Raw genomic sequence first — 27,670 nt, 5'->3', positions numbered from 1 at the left:
TCATTTGTCTTTTTGCAATTCATGATTAATAAAAATAGTAAAATTTTACTTACAAAGTAAAATCAGAAGAAATTTAACAAAGTTATAAACTGTGGCACCGCGAATGTCTAGTCTGGTCTAGTACACTGATAGTGTTACTTGTTCATAGATGGTGCGTATAATTCAGATTAGTCGTATACCGAGCAAAATTTGTTTTGTGCGAACAGGACATATTCCGAATTTGACGTATTCTAAAGCAGACATATACTGAGGTACCACTGTACTTTATTTGAAATCTTGAATTTGTTCAAGATAGTAGTTTGTATATGATTAAGTAAATTAATTCATATTATATTTTACAATTTTTTAATATAAATTTTAAGACAAAGTTTATTGGGAAGTGGAATCTTTATAGAAAAAAATTTTTTAAATAATTTTTAGATTTTTTACTAATTTGTTTAAAAGTATATACGCACAGTGCCCAAACTCTAGCTCTTCTGGAACCTTATTGTCACCCCTGAATATCAAATTTCTATCTTATTAAGGGCAGGGGTCCAATTTTGGTGCTATTCTTCTATATATATTACATGAAATAACATTTCAACATTCAATATAGGATGCAGCTCTCATATATTTCTGATACATTGTATAAGGCTCCTATTGTGACAAGGTTTAGCCACTTTTGATATATACAGTGTTGTGACCGTAGGGTCGGTATCTCTTCGATACCACGCCAGGATGACACCAATGTATCCTTATGTCGATACAGAGACCACAAGTTTACGCGAGCGGTTATGTATGAGTTTTGGACCTGGAATGGAGTGAACAGAGAGAAGAACAGAAGAAACTGCACTCAAAGATGTTTTAAACATATAACCGTTTATTTATATTAAAACTAAGTTAGTTATACATCAGAATTCAAGGTTACAAAGTTAGTATGTTGCTAAATATAAGTTACGTGAATCGCGTTCAGCATTGATCTTTTTCCCATTTGTTTTCTAGTTACAATTGAGTTTGCAATTAGTTTATGCGGAGAGAGAGAGAGCGTACAATAGTGCGCGGGCAGAATAAATACCTTAACTTATACTGTTGATCAAGTAATAAAGTTCCCAAATCCTTGATTTTCCAAAGTAGTTCTCTTGAAGTTCGTTGATGTTCTGAAGTTCAGTCAGCGAGGAAATAAACATACAGGTACAGTTTCTCAAAGTTGATCTCAGCGTGAGGTGGACATGTTGCACGCACACAATCAATTCATAACTTCCACAATCTTACTCATCATGCTGGTCCTTTTTATATGAAGTACTCCTTTCGGACCTTTCCCCGATTTCGTCAGGGATGACGATCTCTTTGGACCAATGATGTGACTTGGTATTGAAGAGATGCTGACCCTACGGTCACAGTGTTATATTAAAAATGCTTTTTTTTCCTATATATTTTATTAACGTATTATTCACTAAAATACACTCATTGAGTAAAAAAGTTACACACTCAGATAGAATTATCTGATCATTGTAAAACTCAGCATACAACTATGCCTCAGAAAAGTATATAAGTGATTACAGTTGTGGTTCAGTTGCATACCATATAACACCACCAGAATGCTGTAAAATTGGTACCCCCAATATTCTATAAAAAGACGTGCGAAAGCTCACTGTTTGGGAGTCTTCAAATACCAGGCATGACTTTACAATGCAAAAATATTAAACACAGCTGTTAGTTTTTTGTCAAACTCTGTCAATCTAAGGGAAGCAGTATGACATTTTGCTGAATTGCCATCTGGACCATTCTGACCTGACTGTGACATGTTGGGAGCAGATGCATTAGGCATAAGACTATCATAAGACATGATTGTCTGATTGTGAGAGAAGTCCAAACAATTGTAATGGCATCTTTGTCTGGCATTCAGAGATAAATGGAAGCCTTTCAACAAAGCCCTGTCTTTTTCCATACTATTGTTAGTGAATATCAGATGAAAATTTGCATGCACAGTGATTGCTGTGTGTCCTGCCATTAGCATCCCAATATCATTGGCTTTGTTTGTAGTGGTGGTGTGACAAGGAAGCATGGACTAGCATCATATTATCATTAGCAGCAAATCCCAGTTCAGTTTGGGAGTGAATGACAATGATGTTGGAGTGCAAAGTACTACTGGTGAATACTTCAGTTTCACTTTTTTTGTTAAACCATGCGCTGTCCACATTGCTGGCATGCTAGTTTGGGGAGCCATCTCATATTACAATAAGTTATCCTTAGTAGTGGTACAAGAGATGTTGATGACACAGTGGTACATTTGGAAATCCTTCAGTCTCAAGTGTTGTTATGTGGCAGAGATGCAAACAACCATTTTCTAGGAATTTATCTGTCATGTTACCACATTTGCTTGGCCTATCCAATTGTCAGATTTGGTACTTGTCAAATGCTTGCAGGGCCAGATAACAGCTTTAGCCATCTGTGTGAAAGAGAGAGCGATCTGGAGTGCCAATTGCAGTATCTGCAGACAAAACTGTCATAGGATATTATATGGTGTCTGCTTTAAATTGTATTGTTTCACAGGAAATTGTACTTTTGCTATGATGTAATCAGTTTTTACAATCAGCATTATGTCCTCATTAGTATTATAGTTTTATTCAATTTCAACACCATCCTGATAAGTGCATAACTTTTTTCAATGAGTGTATTTTATTATATATATATTTTTATTAAAAATATACCAAATAAGCTATAAAAGCATGTTTCAATTATTCAAAATTTTTAAATTTGTTCTGAAAATAAAATTTCATTGTAAATTTCAAAATCTCAAATAATTTGAAATTCAGATTATTTGAGCAATTTGAAATTTTTCAAATTTGAAAAATTTGAAATTTTTGAAAAAATTTGAAAAATTTTAAATCTTTGAAAAAATTTTAAAATTGCTATTTATTTTTATTCCAGTTAAAATGAGGGGAAAATATATAAATTTTATTTAAAGAAATGAAATAGATTGAGTTGTTTTCAGATTTAAATGATATATTATGTTTGAATCCCAGAAAGAAAACAGATTGAATAATGTTAATAAAAATGTCTTTTTTATTAACAAAATTGGCCTTAAAAAATGCAATTTTGTTTAAATACAATCCTCTTCCCAAATAAATTATAGATAGATAAATGTTAGTATGAATCCCATATATACTGGTACAGTACATGAGTATTCAAAAATAATTTTAAATAAATGTAATAAATTTTAAAATACTAAGAATAAATTAAAACTTATAGTTTTGTATTTAAAAAAATTACATTGATACCATAGAGATTTGAAACATCAAATTTGCAATTATGAAACCAACACATTTTCACTGAGCCACCAGACACTCTACAAATGGGGGAAATTCTAAAAGTTTTAAATGATTTGCAATTTTCAACCTCAACTTTAATTTTGAGTATTGCACCTTGCTTGCTTGGCACATGTCAGTTGTTGAGAATGCACTATAACCTCACCAACTTTGATCAAAATCGATGACCTAACATTATGCCATCCCCTCATAAATCTTCCTGTTTTTAATTTTCTCTCAATTTATACTTCTAGAAATGTTTGATACACTAGTTTGAATATCTCAAAAGATGACTACTGATAGCATTTTTCATTTTAATTGTTTATCAGATAAATGGTGTTGTCTGGATCAGATTTATTTAATTATTTATGTACATAACATCTATATTTTGATGTCTACACTAAATATATGTTATTTTATCTTCGTCCATTGCTTTTATTGTTTACAGATGCATTATTTCAGATATTCACATAGGATAATTTAAATTTAAGTTCAGCAAGCCAAGATTTAATTTATTTTAAATAGCATATTTTTCATTTTTTAGAAATAAATTTAGTTCAGAAGGCCCTTGTATTAAGAAATCAAAATCAGAACAAACTAATTAAAATGAATTCAATAATAAAAAAAAAAAAAAGAAACAACTAAGTTTAATACTGGAACTTCTCGAGTCAGTTTAACTAACTACAGTTTTGGTATTTTGCTGGCGTTGATTGGTGTAAGGAAAATTAAATAAAAAATTATTATAAAAATTTTTATTTCTAATTTGTTAGTACACTATATATGTTTTTTTACTAGTCTTATTCTTAAAATGTTTTTATAATTGTAATTATTCAGTACATAGTTGTAGAAAAATATAATTATTTACTGTTAAAAATGTAGACAAAAATTATAAATTAATAATAAACTTGAACTGTGTCTAAATTGTAATTACTTTCATAGGTTTAACTTATTACAATTGAGTTAATGTAACATTATAAAGATTTAAGTTGCTGCATCCATAACAATCCCAATCATAGTTAGTATATTAAAAATTAGATAAATAAATAACATAGCTTTTAAATTATTATAGAAATGGTGTCTTAGTTTGAGGTAATTAAAAGTAAATTTTATTGATATTAAAATTATTGTGTTCAGTTATAGTTTATCCTTGTCATTTAAATTTTACAGCAACATAGCACAAAACCAAAGAAAGGAAAATTGTCAGAACAAATGAAATATTGCAACAGTCTTTTAAAAGAACTTTTTGCAAAGAAGCATGCAGTAAGTGATAGGATTATATATTTACTTTAAATTATTGAATTGTAAAATGTTAGATTTAAATCCAAAGTTTTAAATATGCAAGTGTTTGTATTATTTAGAAATTAAATTATACACTTAATTAAATTGTAAAGTTTAATATGTAATATATAAATACCCTATTTGCTGGAATATAGGCTGCAAACTTCATTAAATTTCTAGTCTGGCTAGAAATAATAATATCTGCAACATCTCGCAGTCTTCCAGTTGAATAGTACAAACTAAATGAATGTTTTGGGTTTATTAAATTATTAAAATTTATATATATTATTTCAGAAGTAATATATAAGGATTTTAATAATCAAAAAATTTAATATTTTTTTTGTTCGCTAAAATTTAACTGGTGCAATAAATAGATTAAAATGAATTCATACATTACTTTTATACAAGTCATTTAAAAATGCAGTAAATATTTTGTTTTTTTAATAGAATAATTTCACTTTATCTTCTTCTTTTTTTAATTTTCTTTTATAATTTTTGCAAAATTATATACTTACAGTTTCAAGATGTTAAATACAATTTAAATTCAGAAATTATATATATTTTAATTATATAATATCCATTTAAGCATAATTATAAGTATGTATTTTTGAAATTATGTTGTTGCATTCGGTTCTGACCTGATATTGAATTCAGTTTTAAATACTAAATAAAACAAAGTAATAATTTATAAATTTATGTGCAAATTAATATTGAAAATTGATGTTTTTTCTTTTGTAAATTCTGTATAAAAGAATATCTTCAGTTTCTATCTTTTCACCTAGAGCAGAACTTTACAAAAATATAAGCAGATTATTGAAGTTGTGATGAAAATTATAAACAATTCTATTGCTAATTTGTTTGAAAAAATAATTTGGGATATTTAAAATATATTCATTATTGACCTACATATCTTAAAATTAAGTTATGGAGAAAAAGTTTATCTAAATACACTGCAGTTGTGATTTATGCAGGAGTTTTATTCTTGGAACACATGCATAAACAAAGATAATGCAGATTTAGTTCAGTTTTGCTATAGAAATGCATAAAATTTGGGGAATGTGTAAGCTATCATCAATGTAAGATTTCTTGCTTTTATGCAATTAAATGAAGTGAAATTTTTATAATTAATATAAATAAGTAAAATTAAGTGAAATATGTAATGAACGTGTATGTACATTATATAATAAAAATTATTTTATTAATCCTTTTGACTGAATATACATAATGTAATAAAAAGGAAAGATTGATAATAAATGAAAAAGATCTATAAATTAAAAAACTTGTGAATGAAAAACAATTAAACATAAAGAAAGTTTTGAAATCTATAACTTTAATTTACAAATGAATTTATGAATTAACAGTGATTAGAAAAATTATTTTTCTTCTTGGAGAAGTGCCAATTTGATTATCTTGCATGAACTTGGCTGGGTTGAAAGGGTTATTAATAAAATTAGAAAGGCACATCAGGAGATGATATTGTTGTTAATATGAAGCTGAAGGCCAACTGAGTCTTCTGGGTCTTGTTGCAGTTTGTGTTATAGAATATTTTGTATCCAGTAGCTGCATTTGTTCTTTTCATTGTATAATTGAACCTTATTTTATATTTGAGTCATTCTCCATTGTGTTTAGATATTGATTTGGGTAAATAACTTCATTTCACCAAAAATTCAGATGTTGAGAATACCAATAAACTATTCAGATGATTTTTGCATGTTTTTAGATGTCTTTTTGCTATTTTTTCTCCCTTCATTGAATTTTCCATTGGTCAACTGATGAACATAAAATTCCAGAAATTACTCATTTAATAATTCTTCTGTTAATCCAATGTTATTTACAACACTGTTGATATTATTAATACAGCACAAAACTGTAAAGAAAGCTTTTATAATTCATTAATGCAATGTATTGAATACTTTCTAAAAAGATAATTTTGCAAATTATAATACTAATAGCATCTTCAATGTTGAAAATCTTTTGATATTCCTTGGCTATGGTACCACATTATAACAACATTCAAAATATTTAATTATGTGTTGGTTCATTGGTTTTAAAAAGTAGATTGTATTTGATGGTAAATAGATTATCATTAATTTGAGAATATGCCTGAACTGTTATGGGAAGATTGGCATTGTCTGAAATCATCAGGATCTTAAACAGAACTGTGAATAGAGAAATATTGTTTCAGTTGAAAATGAAGATTCTTCTCAGAATAGTTTTAAACATTATATTTGTTATCCAGCCTTTCCTATTGGCATAACTAACAATGGACAGAGAAAAGAAATCAGTTTTAAATTCCTACAAGATTCCTGGATTTTCAATAATATGGTAAATAAAATGAGACTGTTTTCTACAGTATTATGTGCTAAGATGATGGTAAAGCAAACTTTAATGGTTAAGGCTTATTAAAATCCAATTTCATCAACATTGAAAAACTTCTTTTGAAGATAATTACAGTTTTTAACAATTCATACAGTTTGGTATAAAAATATTTTGATACTTATATGTGAACAGATGCATCTACTTAGCTTTAAGCTGAATAAGATGTGATGTTGTCACTGTTTTTGACTTTAAAAAGAAATGCAATTATCTTAGACTATCACAAAAATATAGCAGCATTTTCTTTGTATAATTTCCAGATTTTCGTAGATCATAGACTTAACACAGATCTTTGGTTGGATAATTGAGTTATTTCTCTTCTTTTGCCCTGCCAACAACATTGCTAACATTATCTTTTCCTCTTTGTTTTGACTATTAAGTGAAGATTGTAAAGATATTGAACATTTTGGGCCAAAAGATAGCTTCCCAGCTTCCATGGTTTATGTATTTTTTTCCTGCATTATTATGAGTTGGAAAATATATGCTTTTATCTAAACCAAAAGAACTCTCAATAAAGATAGTGTTCTGATCATACTTTAATCTTCTGTTTTGAATTTTAAATTTAAGGCTTCTTTTGCTCACTTGGAAGAATACTTACATTGGTATTTGCTGATTGTTTAGAAGCTATATCAAAAATATTGTTCATTTGTTATTTTCATTAAAAAAGTAAAAGGAAAAAATATTGTTTTGTAATGAAAATATAAGTTTGTTAAACAGATGCATTACAGAATTAGACATTTTAGAAATAATTTATTTAAAAGGTACTAATATCATATATTGCAAGAAATCACTCACTGCAGTATTTTGATTCTATCATTTATTGGTCAATATCGTTTTTTACAACTTATGAATATTGAATTATTCTAATTTTTATTTGTATAGCAAGATTTCTTAAAGTATTCACTTCTGAATTTATCTGAATCAACAGAATGATAATAATTAAGTCTAACCTATGATGGAGATAATGTATTAATGCTAAGAAGCAATTAATATAGGAGGAAAATAAGAGCTATAAAGCTCAGTTCACTACAATCTTCTCAGAATAGTTTTAAACATTATATTTGTTATCCACAATCTACAAGTTATTCTTACTCTTGCAGAAGCTTATTTTGAGGATATGCTTGATGATGATTACTAAACAAATAAAAATTAATACATAATATTTATGGAAAAAAAGATACTAATACATTAATGTATACATTGTATCCATTAATATTTTGTGACATTCTTAAATAAAAGTCTGAATTCTCTTTGGCATGCTGTCAATCTTTAAATAATATCATGACTAATATTATGGTGCAATATATGAATATTTTTTGTCAGTCCCTGTTCTGTTAAGATCATGCTTTTTGAACTTCCAAGAGCCATGGGATTCCATACATTTTCAACTGGGTTGAGACTTCGTAAATATCCAGACCAATCCAGCAGTTTTATTTCCCGTTCTGAGAATGCTTTTTGCATTTGGAAGAGTGAACTGCCAGGCAATTGTTTAATATTTTAAAAATATTAAATACCATTAAAACCAGAAATGTACACTTACTTGTCTGGAGATGTGGCAGAGTGCCAAATCATTAGAAAGTAGATGATTCCAATTCATATATATCTCTGGCTATGTTGATGAAATGACATTCTATAACAATTTCATACTGATTTGAATTCAGTGTGCCATCCATGAAATAATGCCTCCATTATCATTGGAGGTGATTGCACTCAAATCATTATTGATATTATTGAAGGAGCATATTTTATGGACCTCAAGGCATTTTGAAAAATATCTTATATTTATTTTGCATTGTACAAGTTGGGACTGGTTACTAGAATAATGAGAAACAGCTCTCATTTGAAAACTGATGCATTGCCATTGTTCTGTTGTTCAATTGTAATGCTTTTTGTGCATGTCGATCTTGCCACCTTTATTCCTTGTTTTACATATTAAAATTCCTGCTTTGCAGATCCTCTTGCAAACAATACATGGACTTGTGACCATTTCTGCTAATACTTTCCACTCTGTTGTCACTTTCTCAGATGTAACAGATCAATATTTTGGGCTCAAACAATAAAGACTTTTGTTATTCCTTGGTATGTAGCCATGTATGTAGCCATGCACTACAGAGTAAATTATTCACATTTCCAAATATCTTAATCTTTGCAATGTTACAACCAACAGTGGAATGGGAATAGTTTAATTTCTGAGAAATTTGTGGCATATTAAGACTTTGTTGAATTTCTTTTCTTTACATGTCAACTTGCACATCTTGGACATAATGTACTGTTAATTGTTGACATAACACTTACAAGCTCTAACAGCACAAAGCAGTGGCTGACATTGAAAGAAACAGTTTACTTTCCTTTTTTCATTTTTATCAGTAGATGGCATAATAGAGTATAACATGAATGATGCAACTCATCACAAGATGACCAGCATTGGTTCAATATTTCGTAACCTTTACTTAAGTTATCATATTAATACAAGATTTATCACAAATAATGCATTTTGCAGTTGGCATGTAATAGTTAGAATATCAATGTATAGATTTAAGGTTTGTTGTTTTAAAATTTTATGAAATGAAACTGCATAAATCACTGCTGCACTATTGCATTTTGGAAATTTATAAAGCAAAACAAAAATTAAGGAATGATTACCTTGAGTTAAGAAAAAAAAAACATTTCTTCATGTTGTATAAATAAGTATGAATTCTACATATTTAATAATATAACATGATATATATAGTTATTGAAACTGGTAAAATAATAATAAAATATCAGTATATAATAATTGTTTTGGATAATGTGATGCATTTGAAAGAATGTTTGGTTAAGTAAAAGTCAATCATTAACCTAACTTGCTTTTTATTTTGCATGATTTTAATCATCAAATTTTATTTTTACAAGAAAATTTTTTTGCTAAAACCTTGATTAATACTTAACATTCAGCTGAATTTTTCATGAATTACTGCATAAGATTTAAGAAAAATAATACAAAAAACTAACAATATGAATTTTCTTACTGGAAATAGATGAGGTTAATTGATTTATTTTAATGAATGACATTTTATTATTTCATAATTGGTATTGTCTTCATTTTTATTAACTCATAAAGTAATATTTTTCCATGATACTATAACTATAGATTAGCTCTATTGCTGACCCACAAAAACAGAAGTTATAAAGTATAATTAAATAAAATTAACTTTATTTGTCCAGCTCTCATAGATTTTAATGAAGACAAATGTTTTAATGAATATAACAAAAAATAATAATTTCTAAATTAATAAAATGAATATCAAAACATAACATCAATAATTAACTGTCTATAATAGACATTCTTATCAATAGAAATTTACACTAAATTCATTGTGTTAAGTTATCATGAAAGATAATTCTATATTTTAAACTAGCTTATATTAAAAAATGGTAGTAAGTTGAAGTAATAATGATATTTGTGTGTATAACTACATAATTTACAGAAACTACATGGGTTTATATTCGAAGTATGCTCATTCATTCTCCACATGTAAAAGTTTAAAATCATTTTGATTTAATCTGCATATAAATGTATAGTTATTGTATTTATCTTACATTGAAAATTGGAGAAACTACATTAAAGTGTTTGTTTATATATATTCAATTTTTATTTTAAAATTATTCTGTGGAACTAATTACTAAAAAACAATACGTTTAATGAAATCTGTAATGAAAATTTAATACAGCACAGTATTGATTTTGCTTTTTTTACTGAGTGAAATGATGCAAAACATAAGTCCTGAATGTTTTTGGGTTTGTCTTTAGAGAAGTACATATTTATATAAAATTCAGAATATCATCATAGTTTTATTCTATAATGCTAGTCTATAATTTAAATTTCATTTAAGCACTGCTGCACTTTCAATTTATATATTATTCATTTGAAATGGTACAAAGCACTTGACTTTTTTTTATTAGGAATGACTGCTTTTAAACGTTAAGTTGACACTTTCCATGTAAATTTTATTTTCCAAAAAATCCATTAGATTTTAACTGTCAAGTTAAATTTCGTGTTGAGTCATCTGGTGAATTAATTTGCTTTAATTTTAATTGAAATTTTATTTAAAATGAATGAATGAGAATTTAATGGTGGGAAAAAAACATTATTATCTACTGATATTTATATATATTTTATCACTAAAATATTCATTAAAGTTTAAATTCCCAGAATAAAGAAAAATATACTTCAATTGATTAAAATGTTTCTCTTGTTTATAAGCAATATATATGCATATTAATTTACAATTTATTAAATTGTTAAAAAGATAATGTAAATTTATTGTATTAAATAAATGAATTTGCGAAAATCGATGTAAATTTTAAAAAATGATTGACGCAGCCAAAATTCTGCTCTTGATGCAGTTTGGAAAAGAAGTTGCATAATTTACATTATAAATTTTTACAATTTGTGTATATAATTAATTTTTTATAGTATTTTTTTTTTTAATATTAANCAATTAGTGATCACCAGCTGTAACATTATGCAAATCTGTGATTCCCAAGCTATAGTCTTATGCAAATCATGCCGTGTGGCATGATTGTCTGCTGACCAATCAGTGGCTGTACTTTCAATAAGCCAACGGCCACTTTCAACCATCTGTCAATGACCGTTACAACTAAAAAAAAAAAAGCTTTGCTGGGTCTTACTTTCAGGGGAGGTCTTATATTTTGCAATTCAGCAAAACCTCTACTAGGTCTTATTTTCGGGGAAACACGATAGAACCTGTAATGCTCTTTTCTTATAAAAAATAATGGAGGAATTGAAAATTATTACATACAAGATCCGTTGTTTTTCTGATCTAATAAAATTATTAGTGACTAGATGCAGGATTTTATAAAAATTATACTTAAACTAAATTATAAAATAAATATAATATATTGAAAATAAAGTATCTAGCATTATTAAATTTTACATCTGGTCAAAGAAAATATTAAACAAAAGACAGATTTATAATTAACAATCTTCATAAATTCAGATTATAGTTTTCAATAATTTATTATATCAACACAGTGAATGGGAAACTCTTATATCCAATTTACACTTGTGAAATATGGGGAGATTTTTATGATGCAAATATATCATATTTTTGATAAATAATTTGAGAGCTGTTACCTTTAAAAAAGATAATTGTTTAATCATATCTTAATCCTTCGGTATAGCCATATCCCGTTTCTCGCTGCCTCACGTACTTCAGATAAAATACATTCTTTTGACTTACATTACTTCATTACTATATCTCATTCACTGTCAGCTTCTTTTTCAGTTTTTTTTCTACCTTGCTGAGTATGTTTCAAACTGTTATCTTTTATAGTTGAAATGTTTATTCTTGTGTTTGTATGCATTAGTATAAGGTTCTGAGAATAATACCAGAAAGAAGCAGTTGAAATTCAAATCATTGTCTGTCTGTCTGTCATGAATTATATATGGATAATATTAGGTGATGTATTTAATTCTGTAACATACATCTGCAACTAATACAACTAATAAATTAATAAAATAAGTTCTACACGAAGCTTACAATATTCCCTCAATATAAAACTGGTGTCTTGAACAGGTTTGTCCCTCGTTATGTTTCTATGAATTTTTATGTTAATAAAATACCATAATTAATTAATTTAATCACATTCATTGCATTAAGAGTTCAATTGATATGACTGGTAAACATAAAAATATAGTTTTCTGATTACAATATACTGGTTTATAGTTAAAGTATACCCCTTTAGACTACTTGGAGACAAAACTATTAGGGAGAGATTGATAAAATTTTATAGGCACTTTTATCTCGACATGAAAACTATGGACAGTTTTTAAAATAGTTACAATTTTCACCACTATAGGTATGTTCTATAACAGCATAACTGTTACAGGAGCATCATGATCTGTAACTTATAGTCAATCAAACTTTTGTCATCCATAAACTAGAGAGGATGTTTGAGTAATGTCACATGTTTACATGAGACAGTGCAAAACCCCACATTGCAGTCATTGTGAGAGATTTACAGTGTAACACATCTGGCAATGAAGAGTGATTAGTTGGGTCTTTTTTAATGCAATATCCTACTCATCTACCTCAGTGGTTCTTAACCTTTTTTTTACCCATGGACCCCTTTTCCTCTTAATTTTTTTTTTTTGTGGACTCCTTTTAGACATTGCACAGAAAAGAACCTTATATTTTCCATTAATAAAAAAAGAAAGGAAAACATTCAGAAATGTCACTATCAAGTGACATGATGCTGATGGTATAAGATTCTCCTAACAAACCTCGGCTTTATAATCTCTCTTTGACCTTTGTCAATGAGATATATATGTCGTATATGTATTCAATATTTTAAGTAATTTATATTTTAACTCTTATGCAAGAAATGAGAAATAAAGAAATTGACAATATATATACTGTAGAAATTTAATTCTCATTAAAACAATTGTTCTGAAGTAGAATTACCTTATAGACCACTAAAATATCACCATGAACCCCCAATTCAGTATTTTTTTTTTTTTCTGTGGACCACCAGTAATGTTACATGGACCCTGGTTAAGAACCATTGATCTACCTGAACTCAGTCTTATGACTTCTGCTTATAGGGCTAATTTGAAAAGCAAGGTTTATAAACATAGGGTTGCAGATTTATCAGAACTAAGGAAACAAATTAAAGGGGTAGGGCATTCCATTCGTTATTTGTGACATGCTGCACTTAGTTGTTGCTAATGTGATAATACAATTGCAATATGTGACAAAGAATGGTGGAAAACATGCCAGTTTCTTTGAAGCTGCTGCAACAGTGGCACTGTCTATAGACACCTGGCAACAGAAATTGTAACTATTTTACTCACTAAATAGTGTTCCCATATCAAGAGAAATATGTCTACAAAATTTTATCAATCTAGATCTAACAGCTTTATGTCCAGTGTAATCTGAAATGGTATACTTTAATTTTAGACACTCTGTACAGTACATACATAAGTGATATTGCCTAGGCTTACTTGCAGTCTTGGGAACTGCATCTCTTCATTACCATTGTAGTTTTATATCAACTTACAACATGTGTCCTGAAACAGAATTTGGTTATAACTTGGATTATTTGAATATCTAAAAGAATTTTTGTACTGTACTGGGTAAATATTAATGTTAAAATGTATAATATGTATTAACTTTACTAATTCATTATGTTTTAAAACAAAATAATTTTTTTCTTTGTTGGAACATATAATAGCAGAATGAACAAAATTGATCTGTATCAAGTATAGATCAGATTTCTGAGAAAATATTTTGCTCATTTTTATCAGTGATGAAAATTTTTCATTTAATGTTTCTTTTGACAAAAACCCTGAATAATTATTGTTGTTATTATCTGTTATAATGATATAAAACAATGGATCTCTACTTTTATTTCATAACTTAATTTTATAAAATTTTTGTTTGTAGGTATTTAGAATAAATTAAAGTTATTCTTATTACTAAATGAGAATAAAAAGTTTGTTCCACTGTTTCAGTATTGAAACAGTGAAACAATTGAAACAATAAATTGAATCATCATTGTTGGTATTTCCTATTATTGTTAAGATACATTCAAATTGTGTTGTTAGGCCAAATTAGCTTCATATTTAACTGCACACAACATTTTAATTCTATATAAAGTTGCATATATTTCTTATTAGGAACTGCTTATGCTTTTAGTTTTTTATTTCTTCAGTTCAGAAAACTGTTATACACACACTAGGTATTATTGATCATATATTATGTAAATCATTTTTCTTGTGTTCAATTAGAAATATTTTTTGCATCACTCTAGTTATTTAACTTAATCAATGTTGTAAGTGGACAAAAGCACTGAATTCATTAGCCTCTTTAATAAATGGAATTTGTGTGAAAAAGTTAGAGAAATTTAAAAAGCAATGGATTTGATTATGGTTATAAAACTTGACTGCATCTTTATTGATTGATTTTATTATTTATCTTCATTGATTGTAAATAAACAAATAAATTGATGCAAATTTCAGGAAGCCACCTACTAATTAATTAAAATGTTTTCAGTCAAAATCTGACCATTCTTGGCATACAGTTTAACAGTTTAGAATAATGTAGTATAGAATATATAAATTAGAATGCATTAAAAATTAATATTCTTAACAGAATTTTTGAATTTGAAACAAATAAAATATAACATAAAATTAACTAAAATAAAACAAAAGTTACTGCTGGAATTTGATTATTCCTAGCAGTAACTAAATGTGCCAAAGTATGGCACATCATTTACAGATATTATTGTTTAATGGTATTAACAAAAATTGGTAGGAGAATGAAAATTTAACTGCTTCTATCTTTATTAATAGCAGCAGGATATTAAAAGATAATACAAGGATATTGTTTCATATTGTCTATGAATGTGATCACTGACAGGAATTACAAATACAAGGATTTCCTTTAATTTATTGAAAAATACTTTAATTCTATAAATAGGTGGATATAAAATCTATGCATGTAACAAGTAAATCTGTATCTGTCTTTTTTTTTCTGTAATGTGCAGATAATATGTGCATTGGTTAGAATATTTAAAAACAATTGCTTATCTAATGCTTATCAAAAAATTACAACAACATTTATATCAAACTAAAGTTTTTGAGCTAGTCTATGGCTCTTAATTAGATTTACAAATTTAATGAGGGAATGCTGGTTTGAAAATGTTTTAATATTTAAGTTTAAATCTGATGAAGAGCTATAAACTATCTCAAAAACATTAGTTTAGTGAAAGTTTGTGCTAGATATCTGAAAGAAAAAGATTGTGTTATTCATTCTAATGCTTATATTTATAGGAAATTCAGGGAGAGGCTTATCAGTGAAGAATGTAATCAAGAAGGAAAATTTGGTTTTGTTGTTGTTATCTTATATTCAAACAGCATTCTCTGTATCTTATTTTATAATAGTTAGGAATTCATATACAGTAGAACTTCAATCATCCAAGATAATGTAGACTGTCTAATAACCAAAGCTTAGCTAATATGGATGGCCACGGTCATTTCAGATTAAAAAATATGAATATAAAAGATTTATATAATGTATCACTTTAAGCTTTTTTATACTTTAATGACTTTAATCATATGCAAAAACATATTTTTACATCATTTATTACACACCTAATATCTACAATAGTGTAAGAATGAAAATGTGTATATTATTACAGCTATGTTTTAATATGAATGATTTGTCTCACGGTGAAGTGGAATGATAGAATTCAGAAACAAATTATTTTGTTATAATTAAACTTTCTTTTATGAATTACAGGATAAGAAAAGTAGTGTAATTGCTTACATCTTTGCATTGGATAGAGCAGAACCGTGTAAAATCAGGGTTCTACTGTACGTCCTCTTTAAAATGATGAAAATGTTATTAGTCTGTTGTAATTACAGTAAAATAAAAATCGTGATTTTTTTTGAGGGGGAAAACTTAAATTTAATGACATTTATAATTATTTCAGTTAGATCTCATGGATGCATTTGTTGTGATTTTTGTAAGTCATATTCAAACTTCAAATAGTTATTGCTAAATATCTTGTTTGTGAAAATACAGCAAATTTTATTAGCATCATTAAGATGATTTTATTAACATTGGTGATTCAAATGTTTGCATGTATGAATAGAACAATATTAAAAAAAAATAACTTTGTTGATTGTCATTTAGTGCACCTGTTAGAAAAATTATCATTGAATAAACAACAGCAGATTTCCCATTAAATAAAAAATTGTTTCCATTATTATCATAATCACATTATTATTTTCTTTATATAGTGTATTATTATTTTTCAGATATAAATTAAAAAGTTAAATAAAATAAAATTTGTAAGCAATTATTATTTTATTTTGCTTCAGAGCAATTGGAGTTTTTAAATTTTAAATTCAGTTTGGAATCATTTCGGGAAAAGATTTGCCACTGCTGTACTATGACCATTAAAAAGTTTTTTAAAGTGTAGGAAGATTATTCCCTGTAGTAACTAATGTTTTTTGGTTTTTCTTACCTGTTTATTTTTGGATCAAGATCTTGAATATTCTACTTTCTTTCAGTTTATATTTATTTTTCTAACAACCACAGTATATTCTAACAAAGTTTATTCATTTGTAATGTAATAATTTCATGCATGGAACTATTTTTTATTCTATCCTGATCAATTTTATGATGGTTTATTTCTTAAAATGTAAACTATTTGATATTTTTCATGATTTATTTGTATATTTTGTGTATAAATCAAGCATGGGCAACCTTTCTATAATAAAGGTCTGTACAATACAATTGTGATGTGGTGTTGGACCAAAACACTGAAAACATCAGATTTCATGTAAATTGTACATAATATATAACCACAGTGGCCAAACTGTGGTTTGCAATCTGAATGCAGCTCTTCTAGACACTTAGATCATGGCAACCCTATAGTTACACAATTTCTTACTATAAACTTTAGATGTGCCAATTAGAGTTGTGTATATTGTATATCTATATGGAAGTCACAATAAGGGTTTGAAGAGTGAAATTTGGCCACTGTGGATAGATAAGGTTGAATTATAAGCAATAAAATTATATCAATTTCATTTATTTAAAATTGTCAACTAAATACTTAAAATATATACAGTAAATCCTCATTAGTTCGAAATTCAAGGGACAATATAATCCCAACTTTGAATTATGGTGTTTCAAATTAGCTGAGATTTACACATTTCTGCACAATATTCCAAATGTCATGCAATCAATGTAATTTATTAACCAAACAGAATACAGTTACATATACAGCATGCTATTTTTATTAATTAATAATAATACTAATAATAATGCACCCATACAAAAACAACTTCAACAACTCCTACAAATCACATGTTCATACTCCAAGGACATACAAATAGAGTTTGACCTAGACAAATGCAAAACACTTCACGTAGAAAATGGAGTTTTGAAGAAAGGCGATTTTCAACTTGGAAATGGAGATGTTATTGAATCCATTGTAGAGGGTGAGTTTTACAAGTATTTAGGATCCCAGCAGGCCAAACTAACAAAACATACACAAATAAAGCAAACATTAATTAAATACCAAAGTATGTTAAATGCAAAACACACAGTTAAAGCAATAAACTCATATGTTGTCCTAGTACTCACTTATTCTTTTGGAGTTATACATTGGACTCACACAGGTCTCGAACAACTCCAAAGGAGAACAAGAACAACACTTACTAATCATAAATAACATTATCCTAAATCAGCCGTAGAAACATTAACCCTTCCACATAAAGATGGCAAATGTGGTCTGATTGACATAGTAAACCTTCACTACAAACAAATACAGACACTGCAAGAGATTTTCTACAAAAAGCAAGAAACATCACAGTTACATAAAGCAGTAACTCTAGAAGACTCAAATAACACACCATTAAACTTATACTTGCATGATATGGACACAACACAACATATAAAAAGCCTAGACACCATTAAACAATTGTGGGTTCAAAAGGCACTCCATGGCAGACATCCCTACAACCTGCCCCGGAATTTTGTCTACAAAACTGCTTCAAACGGCTGGTTAGCTTGGGGATGCCGTGCCTCTTTGGGGAGATGGAAGGATTCGTGAGTGCCATACAGGATCAGGTCATAAATATTAAGAACTACAGAAAACACAATGATACAACACTCACAAATGACACATGCAGAAAATGTCACATCATGCCAGAAAGTATACAACACACCACTTCTGGTTGCAAGCTCTTGGCACAGACAGATTATTTACACAGACATAATCAAGTAGTAAATATAATACACCAAAAGCTTGCAAAGAGACACAACTTATTAGACATCCACAAATCATATCACAAATACATCCCACAGACAGTATTGGAAAATAGCAGGCACAAAATGTACTATGCCAGAGCCATAATCACAGATAAAACAGTTTACCACATAAGACCAGATACCAGACTCATTGACAAACACAATAAAATCACATACATTATAGACATAGCCATTCCAAACACTCACAATATACAAAACACATGCACTGAGAAAAAAAGCAGCAAGTACAGAGAACTTGCCCAGGAAATAAGGTATGTGTAGAGGATGGATAGGGTGCTTATTGTACAGTACCTGTCGTTCTCTCCTCTTCAGGTGTCATACTACACACACTACACAAAAGCCTGGAAACATTACAGTTGAATAGAATGGTGGCACTTCAGTGTAAATAAATGAGTTAACATATGCATATTACAGTTAAGACAGCATTTTCACTTCAAATTTTGAACTAACCGAATTCCTTAACATGTAAATCTCTATCCGTGGCTGGAACAAAAGTACAGTTATGAACTAACGGGGTTTCAAACTATCTGAGTTCAAATTAACAAGGATTTCCTATATATATATTTATATAATTATTTAATGTGAGAACTGCAATACTGATCAGTTTTTCAATATTGGGGGGAAACTAGGTTACTGCAACTTAATAATTAAACTCATTAATTACAGTTGGCAGTTTGCATACATTGTCAAGTCTAGTAATTCATAAAGGAATCTTCATTATGGATAACTAATCCACATTTCTTGCTTATGTAACCATGCAAATTTTGTTTACTGGGCATGCAGACTTATTTTAAATTACTTATGATGTAAATCCATTTAAGAATGTTGATAGTATGTGTCATAGAAAAAGTCACGGGCCACAGATTATTTGTGTTTAGTCTAAGTAATAGTTACAAAAGCTTTTATAATTATTGTTGTGATGTTTGGTTTGAAAGCACATAATTGGTAATACAAATCATCTTTGCTAATTATGTAACTTTGTTCATTTTAATATGTTTTATTTTCAATATTTTATACATATTTATATATTTATTTCATATTTTAAAATTGTTTTACTTAATTTTTACATAGCAAAAAATGGATAATAGAGAATATAGATGTCCTGAAGAATTTGCATCTGATGTTCGATTAATATTTACAAATTGTTACAAGTATAATCCACCAGATCATGATGTGGTTGCAATGGCAAGAAAATTACAGGTAAACTATACATATAAGTTTGTATCATTAATTTATTACATTTTTAATATTTTTATTAAAATTGAAATTTTTACATGGGTAATTCAATAAATTAATCACAAACTGGATTAAGAGGAAAAAATAGATGTTAATTTCTGCTAATACATACATTTACATACAAGTTTTTGGCCTGGTGACAGAGCCACTGTCAGACTTTGTTCTCATCTTCTCATTGCTTTGGAAAACATTCTTCTTGCTAAACTTTTATCAGGAGAATGCTTTTGCAGCATTAAACTCCTGCTGACTGACTTCTGGCAGTCAGCAGGAGTTTAATGCTAGGAGGTGTCTTGATTATTTTGACTACAAGCATGCTTATGTGCTACCACATCAAGAATACATGTTTTGACTCTGGATGAGAATGACTCATTGCCAATAACAATCTTACATAGTATTAAGAGCGTGGCAATAGACTATCCAAACTAAAGAATTGAACCTCAGTATGTTTTTAATTAGCTCCTGGTGTGAAAAAGAGCAAGTGAAGATGTCATTTGCATAGTCTTTATTTGTGAAAAGTGTCCTAGATTTTAAATGCCATCATACAATAGTATGATGGCATTTAAAATTCTGTATTGTAACATGTCAAATTTTTCAGGCAGACATCCATACAGTACTATAATACTGTTTCCTTTTTGGGGTAAGCTCTTTTTGAACCCATACTTCACACACCTTTTAATAATGAATGATCATGCATAATGCTATGTGTCACCTCAATGGAACATGTAATTTCTACTGCTGCACTGTATCATTTTTTCCATTTTTTATTTATTTATATCTGTTGGATCAAAAAGGGTTGTCTTGGTCTTTCTATGGAGTGCCGTTTTCATTTCACTTGTACACAGCTTTGTGACAAGCAGTCTTTTTCATAAATCAGAAGCATTGAGAATGTAATGTTTGTTGTTGTGAGTCCTTTAGCCCATACCACAACTCATTGTTCTTCAATATCCTGTTTGTCAAAACACCTGCTGTGTTTGTTTGCAAAGTATTTGAAAACTGCAAGATCAAATGCAATTGTTTTGCAATCTTATGAGAGCTAATAACTGTTACCATCTATCTGCAAACATTTTTTTTTTTTTCTTACATTTCTCCAAGGACAAACAGAATTTGTTTGTGATTTACTTATTGAATTACTGTACCTTCATATAATATTTATTAATAACTGGCATTTTCTAATAACAAATATTAAATAATTATTCTAATTTTATATTTTTGTGAAAGTTGAAAACTTGTGTAATATATATTATCTAAATTTTATTATTATTTTTTATCTTATCATATTATGAATAATAATTACATTGCTTTTAATGAAATCTGCAGAGTTATTATTATTATGTTTTTGAAAGATTATAAATTATAACTGTACAGGTGATATCAAATTTAGAAAACAAAGATTCTGTATTATTTTTCTATGGAGAATTTTTATTATTTTCTTAAATTGTGAAATTAAAAACTAATTTAGATTCCATAAAATAGAGCATACAAGATGTGGCTATAAAATAATGGAATTGATGCTGTAACTTAATTATTATTTGGAAACTTACATTTTACATGTATTTCCCTTCAATGAATGTTCTTTTGCATCCACATACTGCTGCATTCAGATTTTTCATTAATCATAACAGTGCTGTAGATCAATTTATGTCAGTGTAAGCAGAAACTTTTTTTTTTTAACTGCAGAAATTGAGTCAAAACTGGACTTCATTGCAGACTTTACTTTAGGGAAGATGTAAAAGTCACATGGAACTAGACCCAGTGAATAAGGTGGGTGTTCAAGTAGTGTGATGCCTTTCTTGTCCAAAAACTGCTTTAGTGACAGTTCTGAATGGGCTGGCACACTGTCTTGATGGAGGATGAAATCATTTTACACAAGTCTAGCCACTTTCTTCTGACTTACCTGTAAAGTTTCCAGAACATTTAAATTAACAATAAGCCTTTAATCCTCTTTTTTAAGCAATTTAATGCAAATATACTTCATTACTCATGTGGGGTTGCTAGTCCCCAGGTTGTAATTTTAAATTTCTTTCAAGTAATGACAATTACAGGACATATAGCATATGAGGCATCCAGATAGCACAACACCATGAAAAGTGGAAGGATACAGTTAAAGCTGTCAATTTGTAATATGCCCTCTGAAAGGACAAAGGACTAAGAAGAAGAATACTTCATTACATATATGTAGAATATTATTACAATGAAAAGGTTATCATACACATGAAACGCATTAATAGTTTTGTGTGTGTGATAACCCTTTCATTGTAATAATATTCTACATATGTGTTATAAACTATATTTGTATTTCCAGAACAATGTTTTTAGTAGTATTGGTTCAGTGTTGTGCCTTCTGGATACCAGTGATCCAAAATTTATATGTTAATATCAAAGAACAACTCATCATATAGCTATCTCGGTATGTAAATGATTACAGTGTAGTCCAATTGCATATCTTGTAATGTCATCAGAGTGCTTTAAAAGCACTGTCTTGCTGTTCTGTGAGGCTCATTGTGTTTAGAATTTTCAGTGTACCTGTTGTTTGCAGGTCAGCAAATGCTAGGCATGCCTATACAATGCAGTCAAAGAAATTACACACAGCTTGAATTTGAGAAATTCTTCATTACCAGGCTGAGAAGCAAGGTGGTCATTTTGCAGAGTTGTTCAATATCTGGGTCATTTTGACTTGACTGTGAGTTGGTGTTGGGAGCAGTGCACATATTTGACAGATAGACTCTGGATGCCTCAGACAGACCACCAGGAGATACGATTGTCTGATCATGAGACAAGCATGAGCAGTTTGCAATGGTGTCTTTGTTCACCATTCAGCGACAGATAGAAGACTTGCTTTGACAAAACCCTTTTTATATTGTTGGCAGGCAACTAGAAGAGGCAAATTTTCTTGGCAACTGCTACATTTTTTGCCATTAACAGCCAAAATTGTCTACTTTGTGTTGCAGTGGTGCCATGGTAGAGAAGCATGGACTGTTACAGAATGACAGCATATTGTTAGTAGCAACCAGGACTGCTACCAACTCCTGGTAATTTTAGTAGGCTGATTCCGACTCTTGACTCCAGCAAAATTAAATACCAAGTCATTTTATGGGGAGCAGAGGCACTCATAGGGGTATCCTACTCTGAACTCTAAAAGGAACTCTGGGCATTTACCCAAATACTTTATATGTAGGCTGTTTTTCAAGCTCCAATGGTTCATAAAAAAAGACCAGTGTAAATAACGAAATGAATTTATTAGTTTGGTTAGGTACAGACATGGTTACGTTTCGACATAATCACCATGAAGATTGAGACATTTGTCATATCTGCCGATGAGCTTTTTCATCCCCTTGTCATAGAATGTTGCAATGACGGCAACATTCTATGACAAGGGGATGGAATATATGAATATGACAAGGGGATGAAAATATGTTCTATCTACATTGTTTTACTTTATATTGAACATGGAACTATTTTCCTTCACTTATGTAGGCTAATTAACATTGACTCAGTTCTTATTCTGGGAAAGATGATAAATAGTACAAAGGAATTTACTTTAATTAAAAGAAGTTATGCTGTTTTTTATTTTATTTTTTTAAATGTATAGTAATGTTTACAGATAAAGGAATTATTATGTACTTGATAAGTGCAATCATAATAAATTTCTTTTACTCTGTGTTAATTAATGTATGTTCAAATCATTGCAGGATGTTTTTGAAATGAGATATGCCAAAATGCCAGATGAACCACACTCAATTGAATCATCTCAGACCGCATCTGGAGAGAAAGGTGATGAATCTAACAGTAGTACAACTCCCAGTTCAGAATCGACTGGAACCTCCTCCTCTTCAGATTCTGAAGATAGTGAAGAGGAAAGGGAAAGGAAGCTTCAGCAATTACAAGAACAGGTTAATAATAATCTAAATTTAAATTTTCACTCATTCTACAATGAGATTAGCCATTATGCTGTGCTTTTGATTATTTAGTTACATTTACAAATTAAATTTAAAGTGGACTTTATTGATCAGTCCATAAATGCTTTTACTGTTAAAATAGTAATTTACCACACCTCTTCAAAAGAAATTTATTGGAATATGAAAATATGTTAAAAAGTAGTAATTACTTTAATTCAAAGTTATTAAATTTAAACTTAGATTATTGTAAATTCTTGCTAATTCACATGATGTAAATTGCTTATAAATTATATTACAAAACTTTAAAAATAGAAAAATCAGTTGCTGTTGGGTTGTTCAGAAAGTAGTTTTATTTTTTTCATTAAAAAAAAAACAATTTTCTTATAACATAAATTATTTTATTGAATTATATATTGACCATTTGGTCCAATGTCTTTTGCTATGTTTCTGGTAGTACCATAATTCCACACTCATAAAAGTTCTGATCTTTGCTTACAAAAAACTGATCCAGATGATTTTTCACATCCTCATTTGAAGTACATATTCTACCGTTTAAAAAATTTTGTAAAGACTGAACAAATAATAATGCGAGGGTGCCAGATCTGGCAAATATGGTGGGTGTGATAGCACATCCCATCCAAGCTGTAACTGCTTCTAACAAGTTACCAAACTTATGTAAGATCTGGCATTATCGTGGTGAAACATTACACCTTTTCTGTTGATCAATTCTGGCCTTTTCTGTTTGATGGTATCACTCAGTTTGTCCAGTTGACGGCAGTACACTTCCAAATCAATTGTGAAATTGTCTGGTAGAAGCTTGACAAAAAACAATTCCCTTAAAATCCCACCAAATGAAGAGCATCCACTTTTTTTTTTTTTAAATGAATATCAACTTTTGAAGTGCTTTGAGCTGGCTTATCTCTTCTACTTCATGATCACTTGCATTTGACATTGTTATAAACAATCCATTTTGTCATCAGTTATGATTTGCTTCAAAAATGGATCATTTTCTTGACGTTTGAGAAGCAATCACAGATGTCAGTGTAACAGAGCAAATCTCTTTGTTTAAGAACATGTGGAACTCATATATCAAGCTTTGAAATGAAGCAAGTCATTTCAAGGAATCATAAACAGTTGAATTTGACAAATTTAATCTCTTAGCGATTTCTTGTGTTGTTATTTAGCGGTTTGCTTCAATCAATAACATTTTTTGTCTTCATCAGCTTCTACTGGCCTTCCAGAACATGGTGCTGGAATGAACTTTTGTGAACTAATTTTAGCATTGTTGTTCTGTCAACACATCTTTATACACGGCAAACAATTTTTTTCTTGCTTGAACAGCATTCTTACCTTTTTGGTAATAAAAAAGCAAAATATGCCGAAAATGCTGCTTTCAATTTTCCATATTTGATGGAACACAAAAAAAAAAAGAAAAACAATTGCAAAGAATCAAACAAAATTGTACAAATAAACCTTGAAATGTCAAAATTTATAATGACAATATGATTTAGATTGAAATTGGCAAAAAAATACAACTAATCTCTCTGGTGGTAAAAAAATGAAATTTCTTTCTGAACAACTCAATATATTATGGAATTAAATTGAAGCCTTGAAAACCCAACTCAAAGTTATGTCATCTGAGCTAATCTGACTGTTTTGAAGTGATTCCTTTATAGTAAACACACTGAATCCAACAGTTCAAGTTGCCTGTTTTTGTCGTTTAAAGTTTGGTGGCATAATTTAGAATTAGTTAGTGAACTCTTCTTGTATTTTTCAAAATATAAAGTTTCTTCATTGTTTTGAAATCTAATCTCATGATGATAAATTAATTTTTAAAAATTTTACATCAGTAACATTATTTTCTAATTTACTTTTCTATTTTACATTAGAAATCTATATATTGACTTTGTCTTTATATTATTAGTGAAGTTAGAAAAATATTTTTTGTATTTTCAACATGATAACAAGAAATGTTATTTGACAAACATATGTTAAAACTCTCTCTTATCCCTACAGCTTCGAAAAGTGACAGAACAGATAAGTTTACTAGCGGCTGAGAGCAGGAAACGTGACAAAAAGAAAAAGAAGAAGAAAAGAAAAGAAAAAGAAGACATAAAAGAAGTAAAAGTAGAAGAGGAAACTCCTTCTACTGAAATAGCAAATACTGCACCATCTGTTACCCAAAATCAGGTGAAGCCTCCAAAAACAATGAAAAATAAAAATAATAATTCTAATAAAACAACAAATCAAAATAAAAATTCGGGAAATCAACAGAAACGACCAAGGACTAATAATAAAACACCCAAAAAAAGTAAAAGCATTCCTTCATTCGAGAGTGAAGATGAAGATAATGCAAAACCAATGTCTTACGACGAAAAGAGGCAGTTAAGTTTAGATATTAATAAACTTCCAGGTATGTATATTTTTATGAAATCAGTAAGCTTTTTAATGTATATTTTAATATAATAAATATGTTTCATCCAATTTTGTTGGTTGAAGTTAACTAATTTCTTATTAGAATTAAATTATCCAAAATTGATATGCATTTATAATTCATAGTTTTCTTAACGTTTTCATGGAGTTGTTTCAGATTGACTGAATGAAACAAATTGAATTATTTTCCTTAAGATAATTAAAGATAATGTGTACAATGTTATCATAGTACACATCAGTGATTTTCAAACTTTATGGTTTCATACCCAGGCCTCGGAGTCGCTCACTTTTCTCACTTATTCTCACTTTTCTGAAGTATCCTCACTTTTCTCACTTTTCAGGTCATTTTCTCACTTTTCTCACTTTTTTGGTCATTTCCACGTGCTTAAAAATTAGGAAGATGTGGGACCAATCAAAAATAGTTTTAAAGCCAGGCGATCTGCCGAATTATCGAACCTATCGGACTAGAATTTTATGAAAAAAATACTCCGCTCAAGCGGGACTCTTAATCGCAACTGCCGCTCAGTGTTAAGTTATCGTCTGTATTTATACGTAACTAGGTAGTCAGTTAATTAAAACAATAACTTAAATTTAAAATTAAATTAAAATTTTAAAACTCTGTTCTTTATATCGAAACAAAAACTGAAATCATAGCTAAAATTAAAAATAAAATCAAAATTAATTAATGTAAATTAAAATTGAAATCAAATCAATTGAAACATATTATTTGGGAAGGTGCGGATAAAGTACTTGTCGGTCTTGATTGATTTGGTTAGGTCTATATTTCATGCAGGCATAGCTGAGAGTCTATTTATAGCACTTATTTGTAAAGGGTTAGAGCCTGTACACACTAGGCGTTTTTCAACGCACGTTTTAAAGAACCTAGAGTTCTATGTAGCCGTACACACTCAAACGCGCGCTTTTGGCCAAGCGCGCGTTAAAAGCGCGTTTATAGATTTTTGTTAAAACGCACGTTTTGCGGGCGTTAGTCGAGCGCTTTGAGATATATGTGCTGCCATGTTACCGTACATGCGATCGCGCATTTTCCCGGCGCTTTACGGGCACTTCTAGATTTACGCCGCCATTTTGCTGTATATTCGATCGTGTGCTTTTGGGTAATATCTACTTTTATAATATGGAGTAAGTCGTCAAATGATTTTATAGACATTTTAAAAGAATTAAAAAACTTGAATTTATTTTGTCTTAGTTTTGGATACAACGTCGCAAACATTTCATGCGTCAGTCTATCTCGTAATATTGGGTGCACCCAAAATTCTCTTTGCCTCTGCCGTCGTCTTTTATAGCGACGATAGAG

At 29.1% G+C, this 27,670-nt stretch overlaps 1 protein-coding gene across 1 annotated transcript in view; it reads left to right on the top strand.

The window, feature by feature from the left end:
• Window positions 1-27,670, top strand: part of LOC111624148 (bromodomain-containing protein 3-like) — a 102,455-nt gene that overhangs the window by 54,869 nt on the left and 19,916 nt on the right. Inside the window, exons 8-11 of the mRNA XM_023366943.1 lie at window positions 4,455-4,565; window positions 19,862-19,990; window positions 23,716-23,916; window positions 25,939-26,335. Of these exons, the coding sequence (XP_023222711.1) occupies window positions 4,455-4,565; window positions 19,862-19,990; window positions 23,716-23,916; window positions 25,939-26,335 (838 nt within the window). The remainder of the gene's footprint in view (window positions 1-4,454; window positions 4,566-19,861; window positions 19,991-23,715; window positions 23,917-25,938; window positions 26,336-27,670) is intronic.

Source organism: Centruroides sculpturatus, unplaced genomic scaffold, assembly GCF_000671375.1.
Source record: "Centruroides sculpturatus isolate CEXI.00-Female unplaced genomic scaffold, Cexi_2.0 scaffold380, whole genome shotgun sequence".
NCBI classification, from domain to species: Eukaryota; Metazoa; Arthropoda; class Arachnida; order Scorpiones; family Buthidae; genus Centruroides; species Centruroides sculpturatus.
This window is presented reverse-complemented; position numbering and strand designations above follow the sequence as displayed.